Raw genomic sequence first — 13,435 nt, forward strand, 5'->3', positions numbered from 1 at the left:
CAACACAAGAATTGATTCCAGTGGTTAACACAATGGTCCAGTCCACTGAAAGCTGACTGCAGCAGGGCATTTTGTAGAAAGTACAATCTGGCATCTCACTGTTGTATTTGTCACTGTATATTTATTTGAGGGAAGGGGTGTCAAATGTCAGCAAATATGGGCCTCCAGCCATATACAATGCAAGAATGAGTAGCATTGATAATTTTCTCCATGCCAGTGGATGGATAACAATTTGAAAATGTAGCGGTTGGGGAGTGGAGGTTAGGACAAAACAAAAAGAGTCTTAAAAAAAATAAATAGGGAAATGTTCTGTTTCACTTCCCCTGAGCAAACATGCAATTTCCATGATTTCTTTTTAATGACTCTGTTCTGAAGCTGGTAGGTACTGATTTATGAAAAGCTGTAAAAGATCAGGTGGAACCCTGCAGGACGTCGTTTACAGCTGCATGGATTGCAACCCATCTAATTTGTCTAGTTAAGTGTGAGCTCATGGCACACATCACCCAGCCCATAAATTTCATGTGCAGACCTTCTGTCTAGGGGCTGGGTCAGGGGGAGAAAAATGCCGATGTGTGCAGATGCTCGGAAAGCCCAGCATTCCCTTGGTGCATGGGAGGAGACATCACAGACTCTTCACAGTGAGAGACAAATTCCTGTTCATTGATAAACTGTCCAGATGTCCTCTCTGAGGAGGAAAGTAACTAATTTTTGCTTGGAATCCTACAAGGAGAAAAATGATACTTTACAGTGCTGGTTAGTCTGAGGTCACTTACATAAAAATTAGGTCATATTTTTTGTCCCGGTGATACTTTGATCCAAGGAATAAACATAAAAGCTCTGTTGGGCCACTCTAATCCCTAATCTTAGGGTCCTGTTCTATTTCATCTTGTTTATGCTCATTCTTTCTCAAAGCAATTGTTGATGCAAGCCCTGTTTTATTAGAGTTAAGATGCAAAAAATAAAAGTAACACACTAAGTTGAATAGAGAAAAAATTTCTCCGTGCTTTATCACGAAGCACAATTCATAAATACCCTTAATAAATGTCTTGGGATTCCGGATGCTATACCCAGAAAAGCATAAATAAGAAGTGACTCTTCATAGGACAAACAGTAGTTAGCTAGGTGTAGACCATATGGCTACCGGGTCCACCATGGGCCTGCTTGTCAAACTTGGGCATCTAACTGTTCACTGTTCAAAACTTCACTTACTTATACAGGTGCCTAAGGGCTGCTTTTGGCGTGACAGTGGGATTGTATGTGCTTAGCTGTAAAGGGCAATGTCTGCAAATTGTTTCTTTACCTCCCCCTTGCCATATGTCCCTTGTTGCTCTTTTCCCTTGCCACCAGGCCTATTGTACAGTTTTCCAGTGTCTTCTATCACTTTTATTCTCTTAGTGGAATCTTCCCATCTAAAATTGTCCACGGGGGTCAGCTGGTGTAAAATGCCATGGTGCCATTGAAATCAACGGAGCTATAACATTTGACATCAGTGGAGGATCAGGCTTCAGATATCTCCCAAGCCCATTACTCTAGACAGCAAACAATTGTTTGACTGCTTGGCCTTTAAAGAGAGTGTGGCCAGGCAAAACATATTGCCTATGCTAAGAAGATACTGAGTTGCTGCTCTTGAACCCGGTTGAGAATTGAACATGAAGTTGCAACAATTACTGCTGAAAGGCTCTGATTATCAAGACCTTTCCAATTTCTAAGGCAGCATGTTCTGAAGCTTCTTACTGGCTTCACAATCAGGGCTGGCTCCAGGGTTTTTGCCGCCCGAAGCAGTAAAAAGAAAAAAAATATCCACTATCGCAATCTGCAGCTCTATTGCCACCTCTTCAGTCTTCGATGGCAATTCGGTGGTTGGTCCTTCTCTCCAAGAGGGAGTGAGGGACCCGCTGCTGAAGATCCAGACGTGCCACCCCTCACTATCGGCCGCCCCAAGCAGCTGCTTGCTGGGCTGGTGCCTGGAGCCGGCCCTGTTCACAATAGTGTCCAGTGATCCAGAAAGGGAAAATCTAGTGGTTTGAACCAAACATGGGTCTCCTACAGTACATGGCAGTACACTGTGCACAGTCTGGATAATTTTATAGGTGGTGATATTTGTATTTTTCCTACAGCAGTCAAGCAGCCAGCAACAACTTCCAAAGCCTGCCTTCTGAAAGCATTTTATAATTTATAAGAGGAATCCATTTATCAAACTAATGCTAGGCAAAACCTCAACGATGGAAGGTTTGGTTTGGATGTGTAGCCAAAAGTCAAAGTGGCTTATTTGAACTTAGCAAAACTTCTTTGGTTTAAAAATTGAGGTCAGAATTCCATGCGTAAGAATTCTGGTATTTCCTAATCCCCAACAGGGTCAGACGTACCACATGAACATGCTCTTTTAGTACTTCTGATCCTGATGAAACTTAAAAGGGCAAAAGAACATAAATGATTAAGGCTGGGATTTTAAACCTTAAAGAATTATTCACCCAGCTCCCACTGAAATTCACTGGAATTTGAGCACTTAACTCCATTTGGGGTCCCTTCATAAATTCTGCCTTAAAAGTTTTTCCAAACCTCAGATTCTGTTCACATTTTGGGAGAACAGTGCTTGATGGTAGGTCTTTTGAACCCAAATCAGTTCTCCCATTACAAATACTAATGAACCACCTACCCAGCTGTAGCATGGCACGATCATTTAACTTTAAATCATGGCATTTGGCACGTGTTCTCTAACCACTCTCCTTCCCTTCTGATTCCTGGTGAAGAAATTCAGATAGCTGCCTTGAGCTGGAATAATTAGATTTTGTCCAGATAAACTGCCAAAGGTTAGGGCCTGAGATGACAGGGAAGTCCCAACAGCTCTTTACACCACTTGCCTGATGTGGGTGGGACACCTGTGTAAATGCAGATGGTGTGGCCTGTCATCTGAGCACTCCTCTCCACTTGGTGCTGGTGCAGTGAACCTCTCTGCAGTGCACATAGGATGTGGCTCTTCTGCTGGCAGGCCCACCATGTAGCCCTCACACAGAGCTTCAGTGCTGAGGATGGCTGTGTCCTGCCAAACACTAAACCAGCATATTGTCAGGCAGCCTCTCTTTGTTATTTAAGGACCTGTTTCAACATACTGTCCACAGCTCAGTGGAGCATATTAGAGTGTATTTGTGAAACAAGAACAGATACTGTTGCAGGAGTCCTGGTGCTCTTCCTGTTTTGCTAAGTGGTTCAGATGCTGTGTAATTTTCACTGTCTTGTTTTGTGCTTAGTAAGTTTCAAATGGTTTACAATGTTTGTCTCCTGTCTACAATGATAGTGAAGGTAGGGACAGGTAAAAAGAGTTGGAGGAATGGCTTCACACTGATTTTTTAGGGCCAAAACAAAACTGGGGTAATTCTGTTGGAACTTCCAGTAGGAGGAGCTCATGGTATAGCCTGTGCCCTTTTCAGGTGGACAACAACATTGAATTCAGGTTATTTGTGTCTCTTAGTCTCAGGTCAGTCGCAAAAAAGGCTTCAGTTCAGCAAAGCACTGAAGCACACAATAGACCGTAGTGAAAGTGAGCATGTGCTTAAAGTTAGGTGTGTGCTTTGCTGAATCAGGGCAGGCTCACAGTAGCTGTTGAGGAGGTCAAATTTGAAGCGAATACAGTAGACAGTCAGTGGTAGCAACATATCAGTGCCCTTTTGCTATGTTGCTCCTAAGCAGCTGTTGCTGATATGGGAGTGTCAACAATTCACTGGGTCCCAGGAACATGAGGAAATGTTGCTCGTAAGTGACAATTGCTCCTACAAGGTGTTGCTGCAAACAAGCATCTACTGTAGAGGCTCATATCCTTAGATACTATCACAGGAGGAAGACTCTGGTATAATGTTAATTAGTGTTGCAATTGGGAAATAATTAATATGGACACTAAGATGTCATGCCCACCAGAAAGAGTACTGATCACATGGCTATTCAGAGGCTTTGTGTGCAGCTTAGAAAAAAGATAACAATGAAATGAGAAAAAACAACTAGTGTCAATACAGGGGAGGCCACATATCCATCCACATCAGTGCACTAGCGTAAGATATTATAGTGTAGTAGCAATGTTGGAAAAGAAGAGCCCCATCACCGTGCATGGATGTATTGGTGGATCATTGTGAGAGCAGCAAGTATAGCTCTCTGTAATGCTACCAAATGCAGGAGTATCAGTCATCCAGCTCTTCCTGGCAGTAGAGAAGTTGACCCAAGAAAAGATATTATCTCACCTCCCTTGTCACACTTTTTATGCTTATTTTCAATAGCACATTGATTTCCCCATTGCCATTAATCTAACAACATCCTCCTGTTAGAAATCATACAGACTGAAAATGGGTTAAAATAGACAAAGTAGTACACAAGTGAGCTGTGTGAGATGCCGCATAAGGTGGAGATTGGAGAAGACACAACTCAGATGGCACACTTGGATGTGTCACACATTTTAATATTGCACTTGGTCACTGTTCTGAATCAGTGGTTGAATTAGACTCAAAATGGAGGGGAGGCACTACTCCACCTTACTCTAAGCCCTGGTGTGACTGGTTCAGTGGACTGTTAATGGAATACGGGGCCTTTTACTCACCACTTCAGACCTGGCCCAGGGCAGTTGTAGCTCCAAGATGTTACCATCTGTTGTTTACATGCTGATTTTGATGAAGTGAGTGAATGGGCGCAATCTAATTCCTAGATAACAATTTGTACGTCGCAGTAAAGGCTGAAATAAGAGTGTGGAGACTTGACCGGCCATCTAAGCATGGTCCCTTTAGCAGCGAATGAAAGTGCCTTGGGAGGGCAGGAAAAGAGAAAAAATTGCATGGTTGGTGTCTTTGTCATCCTTTCTTTTGTGGATAAACACAGAATTATGTTCAGTAAATGTCAATTCAGCACCCTTTATGAGCAATGATTAATTTTAAAGTCAAAAGAAACTTGTGTTATAATGTCACAACAACTTGCAGAATGCCTTAGTGGATGCTCTCGTTTTGGGATGCCCACAATTTTTAAGATAGGGCTCTAACAACGACTTGAAAAATCGGCTAATTGTATTCAGTAATGAGCCTCTCTATTTTTGCCTCTGCTTGTGCATTGTAAATTACAACCCTTCCACATGGGTTACAATTGCTCCACTAACACTCTTAATTTCCTTAATAACCATTGTGTGATTTTTGAGCCACCTTTTGATGTTTTTAAAGCCCCAGCAGTCTATGATAATGTATTTGTACTTTCAGCTCTAATAGCAGTATCTAGAATTTTTCCGTAAGGCTGCAATATTCCAAATGCTCAGTATCTGTAAATTATACAATCAATGAGTTGAATTTGAAATTAAGAGGGCTCATTACTTGAGTGACTAGTCTGTTATTTGGGACTAGTCAAATCACATAAATATAGTCTAAATTAGGCTCATCTTTGTTAATGTTTAAAAAAATTAAATTATAATGTAAAAATATAGGTAACATACTGGTAATGCTTCTGTGAGTTAAAGCACAGGGATGAGTGGAGTAGTTGGAGCTCATAAACAAGATGATTACACAGTGTTCCTCAGTGCTGCCAGCTTGAACAAATGAGGCCTCAGTGGTGGATACATTCCACAGATGAACAGGAAAGCAGCTGGAAACTCCTGCTGGTGTTGGTGTTAAGTTTAGACACAAAATGTATCTATGTTTACTCCAGCTCTCTTACTTTGATCACATTCTTTTTATTCCAGGCCATCAAATCTTCTCCTGGACCAAAGCAACGTTGACATCTCAGCCTTCCACACGACAGATGACTGGCTCAACGGGTTCCGGACAGGACAGTGCAAGGACATCTTCACAGGCGTGGAATACAGTTCATGTGACACAATAGCCAAGCTTTCCATAGAGTAAGTTAGTGCAATTTATAGTGATGACAATGCGTCAGTATTGCCCATGGATATTTTTTTTTAAAACATGCACAAGTCACGGTTTTGGACTAAGCTTTAACGTGAGTAGCTTTAAAATACTATCTTGTATTTAAAGGCCATTTTCAAGTGTTTTAAATTCAAATTTAGTTGTTATGTATGTATAGGAAACAGTTTTGCAGATGGCATGAGGACAACTGCAGCTTGGTCTGTGTAAGCAGAGTCCTGTGCTCACACAGAACTCAGTGAAGTGAGGAGAAGGTCTTTCCAGGTGATGCCAATCGCAGGATCAGGGCCTGAGAAGTCATTGGCCAAGAATCAGTGGGAGCTTGTATTGCCCAGGACCTCTGAAAATCAGGCCACTTTTATTTAAGAAACTGACTGCAGGCAACCCAGTTTGAAAAGTTCAGCCATCGACAATGTCCTAATGGGATTTAGAATTCAGTTTTAAATGTTTTACTGTGAAAAATAAAAATACAAATACCAGTTATTACTGATGCAGCGTAAGAGTTATTCATATAGGGTGACCAGATGTTAAGGGGAAAATATTGGGACTGCCTCGGGGGGGTGTTTTGTTTTGTTTTTTTACACTCACTCGTCTGGGAGTTCCGTGGCAATTTGGCGGAGAGCTCTTCAGTTGTGGACGGTCTTCGGCAGTATTTCGGTGGTGGGTAATAAACCTTGCTCCCAAAGACAGAAGCGCTCGCCACCGAAATACTGCCGAAGACTGTCCGCAACTGAAGGACTCTCTGCCGAATTGCCGCCGAAGACCAGGAAACAAAATATCAGGGCAAATAGCGTCCTGACCGTACTCTGGTTGGGACGCGGGACAAATTCCTCAAAATCGAGACAGTCCAGATTTTATTGGGGCATCTGGTCACCCTATATTCATAGCAAACACTTTTTCTATTATCAGAGGGGTAGCTGTGTTAATCTGGATCTGTAAAAGCAGCAGAGAATCCTGTGGCACGTTATAGACTAACAGACGTTTTGGAGCGTGAGCTTTCGTGGGTGAGTACGCACTTCGCAACGCAGTTATGGAAATTTCCAGGGCAGTATATAGCTAGCAAGCACTAGAGATACGAGGTTTATGCATCGGGAGATGGGCCGCTGTTCTTATGCAGTATGAGGTGTTGAAAACCAAGAGGTAGAAACTTGGTTCGAATTGGCAAGCCCATTCACCGACCTGTATGTTTGTCCAGAGCTGATGTGTAAATTTTGCAGATTGATGACGCTACGCTATAGTCTCTGAAGACTGGTCCTGAGTTTGTTTTGCGTCAGGATGAGCCACCTAAGGTGCAGTCGTGTGGCCCAGAGAGGTTGACAGTGCTCCCTCAGGTTATTGTATATCGCATGATAAAATGGACTACAAATTCGAATATCAGGAATGGCAATTATACAACAACCTGTAGGAGAGCACTTCACACTCCGCTCTGTCCACACTATAGCAGACCGTAATGGTTTGCATCTGCAGCACAAAATCTCAGGACCAGACTTGTCAGAAACTGTGAGCTGTCAGTTCATCTGCAAATGACACCATCAAGCTGGACTAAAAAGACGGTGACTGGCTTGCCAATACAGACCAGTTCTCCTCCCTTGGGTTCACACCTCTACTGCTAGAAAGGGCCCATCCTCCCTGATTGAACTAACCTCGTTATCTCTAGCTTGCTTGCTAGCATATATATACCTGCCCCTGGAAATTTCCACTACCTACGTCTGACGAAGTGGGTACTCACCCACGAAAGCTCACGCTCCAAAACGTCTGTTAGTCTATAACGTGCCACAGGATTCTCTGCTGCTTTTACTTTTTCTATTGACTGTAATTGTTCCTAAGTTGTCTGTGAGAACAGATCCCTCCATCCAGAACTTTACTTTTGTTGTTGTTGTTCCTTTTATTTGATGAATGTTTGGAGAAATATATTTCATCCTATAAACTGCTCTTTATTATATTGGTGGCAATATTTTCTAGGGATACTGCACAGGGCCCCATTGTACTGTTTCTCCTGGGGGAATTCTGCACCAAAAAACTAAAACTAAAAATTATGCACACTATATTTTCAAATTCTGCATATTTGATTTGTCAAAATAATACAATATAATCACACCAGTTTCAATTATTTTGGGTCATTTATTTCAAAATACCTGTCAGCAAGTATGTCCATAACAATATAGACAACAACAAAAAATTCAGGATATGTTTTTTGACAAATAGATTCCTTACTAGGCAGAATGCTGAGTAATAATTCATTTAAACTACAATACAGAACCGTATTTCCCAGACCCCTCAGAAGCCATGCAAAGGCTTGGGGGGAGTCAGGGGTAATGGAGGAGCTGAGGGAGAGGGAAATAATTGCTGGGAAGGAGCCTGGGTGTGAACTTGGAGGGTTGCTGGGTGTGTGTGGGGGGCGGGGGAGCATGGAACAGGTTTTTGGTGGAGGGCGGGGAAGGATTGTTAGGGAGCCTCTCCCATGCAAACCCTGGCTGACCCTTAACCTGTCCCATTCAATCAGGCACATCTGCACCTATCCCTATGTGTGCCTGCACTCCCATGTTTCCTTGTATTCCCTGTCCACATGTGTCCTCCTACCCCCACTCAGACACCCGCACCCATCCCTCTGTCCCTATGTGGTCCTGCGCCCTCTCCCAATTCCCATGTGTCTCTGTGCCTCCACTCAACCATCCTCCTGTTCCTATGTTGCCCTGAACCCTCTCTCCCATCCCCTTGTGGCCCTGTGCCCCCAGTCAGCCACACCTTTGCCCATGTGGCCTTACGCCTCCACTCCTATTCAGCCCCTGCCCCAGTCTGTCATCTCCCACTAGCCCTTATGAGCCCCTGTCTGATCTCCCAGCAGCCCCGCACTGTCTCTCCATACCCTGTCTCCTGACGTGGCCCGGCAAGTGCAGTGAATAAGGCAGGCTTTCTCTTCCCTAGCTGGCTGGGAGCTGCTGCTCTGTTCCATGGCCACAGTGCCCTTTGGTGAGCAAAAGGCAGAACTGCAGTAACTTTCCAACCCAAGTTATTTTCTGCTGTCTGCTCTATTCTAGCACCCTAGCGCCCTCTGGTGGGCAAAGGGCAGAACTGCAGCAACTTCCTGGCAGACACTTTTTTTCTGCGCAAAACATTATAAATCTGCGTAGCTTATTAATTATGCACCCACACAGTGGCACAGAATTCCCCCAGGAATAAGTTGCTGTACAAACAACCAATATAAAGACAGCCGCTGCTGCAGAGAGCTCAATATCTTGGATGTAAACAATATATAACAGATGGTAAAAGAGACACATCACAATACATATGAGGAAGGCAAAATAACATTAGAAGGTTGTATTTTAGAGTCAATTCAAAGACGCAGTAGTCTCTGCAGTGACTGTGTCCGTGGACTTTTTGCTGCAGGTCTTCACTATGTTCGCTGGATGACTGGCCAGAAGTCACTTTTCTGTCCTTGATTAGATGATCACTACAGTTACAAGCAGGAGGAGAGTCCGAAGAAGTTACTGGGGGTTTTAACTCTCTCAGGAAGATGGTGGGAATGTTTAAAGGAGATAAGCAAACCTAAGAGATTTTAGAACATTTTTAACCCAGTTAATCCCTGAGCACCCACTTAGGTGCAGATCACGTAGCCATCGAGGTAAATGAAGGCATAGTTGGGACCTTAAATGTGCACCCGCTATTTATTGTACTTATGTATGAATGTGGACAAATAGAAATATCAAAATATTTGTTGGTTGCAATCAAGCTTCCCTTAAACAATTTATCACCCTCTTGTTCAAATCATCTGATGTGCATACATAATACTTATTAATATTAATAAGACACACACATTCATTGAGAAAAGAACGTTTTTCATTATTCTCGAAACATTACAAATACTACAATCCTCCTAATCTACTTTAAAGTCCATTTATATAGAGAAGGAAAAGAACTGGTTCAAACTGAGGCTTTGTATGAGCCCCAATTTCCTCCTACATCTCGAGGAAGAAGCTGGAGAAGTTGGTGTTACAAATTCATGCCTCCACCTGGAATAAATTAGTTTGTTGAAATGTAAATGTGTACCATCTTTACTCCTGTAGTGTAGAGTGTAGTGATAATAGTGTTTCTGCACCTGGGAACATGTCGGGTATAGTTATGAAGATACTGTGCCAGAATGAATATTGAATTCTTAATGGTATACATTGGTGGCAGTTAAGTGATGGAGAACAAGTAACCAATAGTTGCAGTATGGGAATTAAAACACATAAATACAGCCAATTAGCATGTTGTTGCAATTGTGTAATAATAAAAAAAAAAAAAGTTGCTAATGGCTTACCATAGCAATGACCCCTGAGAACATTGCAGAAACCCACTGGTAATGGCTAGTTTCCTGTGGACTAACAGTTAATTAGCTTCACAGCAAAAGTGTGAAGCCACATTTCCACTATGCCCAACAAAGGGATTAGACTGTCTGGAGAAACAGAAGGCAAAAACACAGCAGGGCCTATGAATATGACCACGCAGCTATAAATTTCAGCATCAATACCAGAGTTATGAAAGCCAAACTGCTAAAAGGGCTCTGTGTGCAAAATAGCAGGACTGATTCAGGAAAAAAAAAAATCATGCTGATGATCGCAGCATGAAATGCCACTACAGCAGGGAAAAGACCCCAGGAATCTCAATTTTCTACTCTGGGTCATAATCAGCACTAGTTCAGTGTCTCATCTTTTGGGTGGGTATTTGCTGGTGCTAAATAAAGCAGAACACATCTAAGTGATATCTTCTTTTCTTGTGCTATTTTTTTTTGAAACACACATTCTCACTGGTTTCCATACTTGTACACTCCAATCTAGCAATAGGAAAAGGGCAGTATGAAGTACAGAGGCAGAGTACATCACATTTATCAACCATGTCTTCTCTTTCTTTCAGTGATATGAAGAAGGTTGGTGTTACAGTTGTTGGGCCTCAGAAGAAGATTATTAGCAGTATTAAAGCACTAGAAAATCATACAAAGAATGGCCCTGTTCCCGTGTAAGGTACCAAAATGATGTTGCTCAGGTCAGAGAGAGAGAGAAGTTGCTTCAAAGGGCAAACAGTGATGGCTGAGAAAACTGCACGAATTAAAGGAGCTCTCACAACACTGTTGGGAACATTGGTGGAAATTTCAAGCCCACTAAGAAACTCAAATATTGAGTATCAATGCCTTAAAGATAGGAACATAAATTTTTAATCCTAAAGGGCGGGAGCTTTCTTTTCCCCTTCTAGTAACTAACTGATAATACAAATAATAATTTTGAAAAGAAAAAATATGTAAAAATCTTTCCAAGTAAAACAATGAAACTGAACCCCAGAGCCATTTGAACATTGACTGACTGAATATCATGAAAAACTATGGACACAAAGGCTGTGTGTTTGATCGACAGCAGCAACAAGAAGAAAAAAAGACTTGCAGTATTTTTATACACAGAAGAGATCTGTAACAGGTATTTTATTTCTTTAAAGGCAAGCAAAATTGTGGGATTATGCCTCAAACTTATCTGGCCATACAATAACATCACTGTAATCCTCCGTTTCAGCTGTGGAAAGGAATACAGAAATAAAGTTTGTAGTGACTTTGAGTTAGTTCACAAATGATTTTTGCCATTATGTTAACTTCCCTAAATGTTTCCATTTAAAAAACAAAAAAAATCTTAATTTTTTTAAAAGGCATATTTATTTCCTTTTATTCCTTATTGTTTATATTTATGCTTAAATATCTTAACTTAGATTTATTACTGCCATGTGCCAAATGCAGTCAGACTTCACTGATCAGAATCAATGATTTAACCTGAGAAATTTGTATGATGTGTTACTTACTAGATTTTGTTGTATGTTCGTACTGCCCTGTTTGAAATCCAAGAAGGAAAAGCCTTTTTCCAGCTCTTGCTCTGAACAATCCATCTCAAGTTACAGACATTCCATCTATGTCATATCTCTCTTTACAGTAATATGTTACACTTCTAACCTAGAGTAAATATACTAGCAGAACTGTGTGTGTACAACATATGAATTGTTTCATGGATCAATAGCCAGCCTGGTTAAGCATGTTAGTTTCTTTTAATTCCCAAAGACCTGATTTCACCATCCTTACGCATGATGAGTAAGTAGCAGCTTATTCAGATTGATTTCAGTGGAGCTATTTGCAGAGTGAGGTGCTAGAACTCAGTATAAGGGAGGCAGATTTGTACCCTAATTTAGTGGGATTGTTTCTTTAGCTTACATGATAAAGGTTTGAGTCTGAGTCTGGAGCTGAACATCAGGTATTCTATTCCTGATTGCCACATGTGCATAATTAGCGGGAAGTCATGGCGCGCGCGCACACACACACACACACACACACACACACACACACACACACACACACACACACACACACACACACACACACACACACACACACAGTCCCTGATCATTACAATAGGATGTGACTTAGTGCTGCGCTTCTAGGACTGGAATCCTGCCCTCTTTAAACTTCTATCTCTTCTGCACAGTAGATTCCACTGAATAACACTGAGTTCCTGTGAAAACAAACAAAAGACAAGACAAATGGATTTTGAAGGCTCTAGGGTTGTAGTGTGTAGTATAGATTACTATTAAGGCTACGATTTAGTCACAGGTATTTTTAGTAAAAGTCATGGACGGACATGGGCAGTAAACACCTGACTAAATCTTGGGGTTGGGGGTGGCCACGGGGTACCACAGGTGAGGCACCCAGGGAAGCACCATGGGTCCTGGGAGAGGCAGTGGTGACACGCAACCTGGGACCCTCCTGGTGCTGGGGTTAGGGGGTGGCAGGGCTTACAGGCTCCCTTTGTGCCTCCCCTGAAGCAATGACCTGTCTTTCCTCCAACTCCTAGCTCCTCGCGCTGCCCTTATCCCAAGCACCAGCTCCACAGCTCCCCTTGGCCAGGAACTGTGACTTCCGTGACCTCCGTGACAAACTCACAGCCTTAATTGCTATGTATCTAGTTGAGTCGGCTACCATGAATGCAAAATCAATTGCTGGTTCTTCTGAAATACACAGAAGCATGAGACTGAATTCTTAGAATTCTCCAGGCTGAATCTGCTTCTAAATTATTCTTCCTGGATCCAAAATGTGAACAATGCAAAGCGAACACATTTATCACTCACTGATAAATGGAGACAGATTTCCTTTTTAGTAAATCGTAGCAAGTGAACATGCTCAGAAGAATCGGATTTGAAATACAGTTGATAACGTCCATTAATATGATTTGACAAAAATTTGAACCAACAATATTAAAAAGTGCAGAAAATTAGAAGAAAGCAGTTAGACCACAAAAAATCATTATGATTTTCTATTCAGTGTGTTCTCTTGTTAGACCAGGATTCTGCAGTAAAATATGATGGATGCCCCAATATTAGGGTGACTATCTTTTCAAACTGCAAAAATGGGATACATTTTTGGGACACACAGGAGTCCTGCCTTTACTCCTCCTCTTCCCCCCTGAGACTCCACCCCCTGACCAGGCTGGAAGTTGGAGCTGGGCAGTGGTAAGAGCCGCCCAAGGAGCCCAGACCACTGTGGGGAG

The 13,435-nt window shown here is 42.2% G+C and overlaps 1 protein-coding gene across 2 annotated transcripts in view; it reads left to right on the plus strand.

Moving 5' to 3' along the window:
- The window catches only part of EPHA3 (EPH receptor A3), a 339,305-nt gene extending 327,012 nt beyond the window's left edge, over window positions 1-12,293 (plus strand). For both annotated transcript variants that reach the window (XM_032795093.2, XM_032795094.2), the window contains exons 16-17: window positions 5,702-5,857; window positions 10,776-12,293. In XM_032795093.2, coding sequence (XP_032650984.1) covers window positions 5,702-5,857; window positions 10,776-10,881 — 262 coding nt within the window. In that variant the 3' untranslated portion in view covers window positions 10,882-12,293. The remainder of the gene's footprint in view (window positions 1-5,701; window positions 5,858-10,775) is intronic.
- Window positions 12,294-13,435: the final 1,142 nt, after the last annotated feature.

Source organism: Chelonoidis abingdonii, chromosome 1 (genome assembly GCF_003597395.2).
Source record: "Chelonoidis abingdonii isolate Lonesome George chromosome 1, CheloAbing_2.0, whole genome shotgun sequence".
In the NCBI taxonomy this organism is placed as follows: Eukaryota; Metazoa; Chordata; order Testudines; family Testudinidae; genus Chelonoidis; species Chelonoidis abingdonii.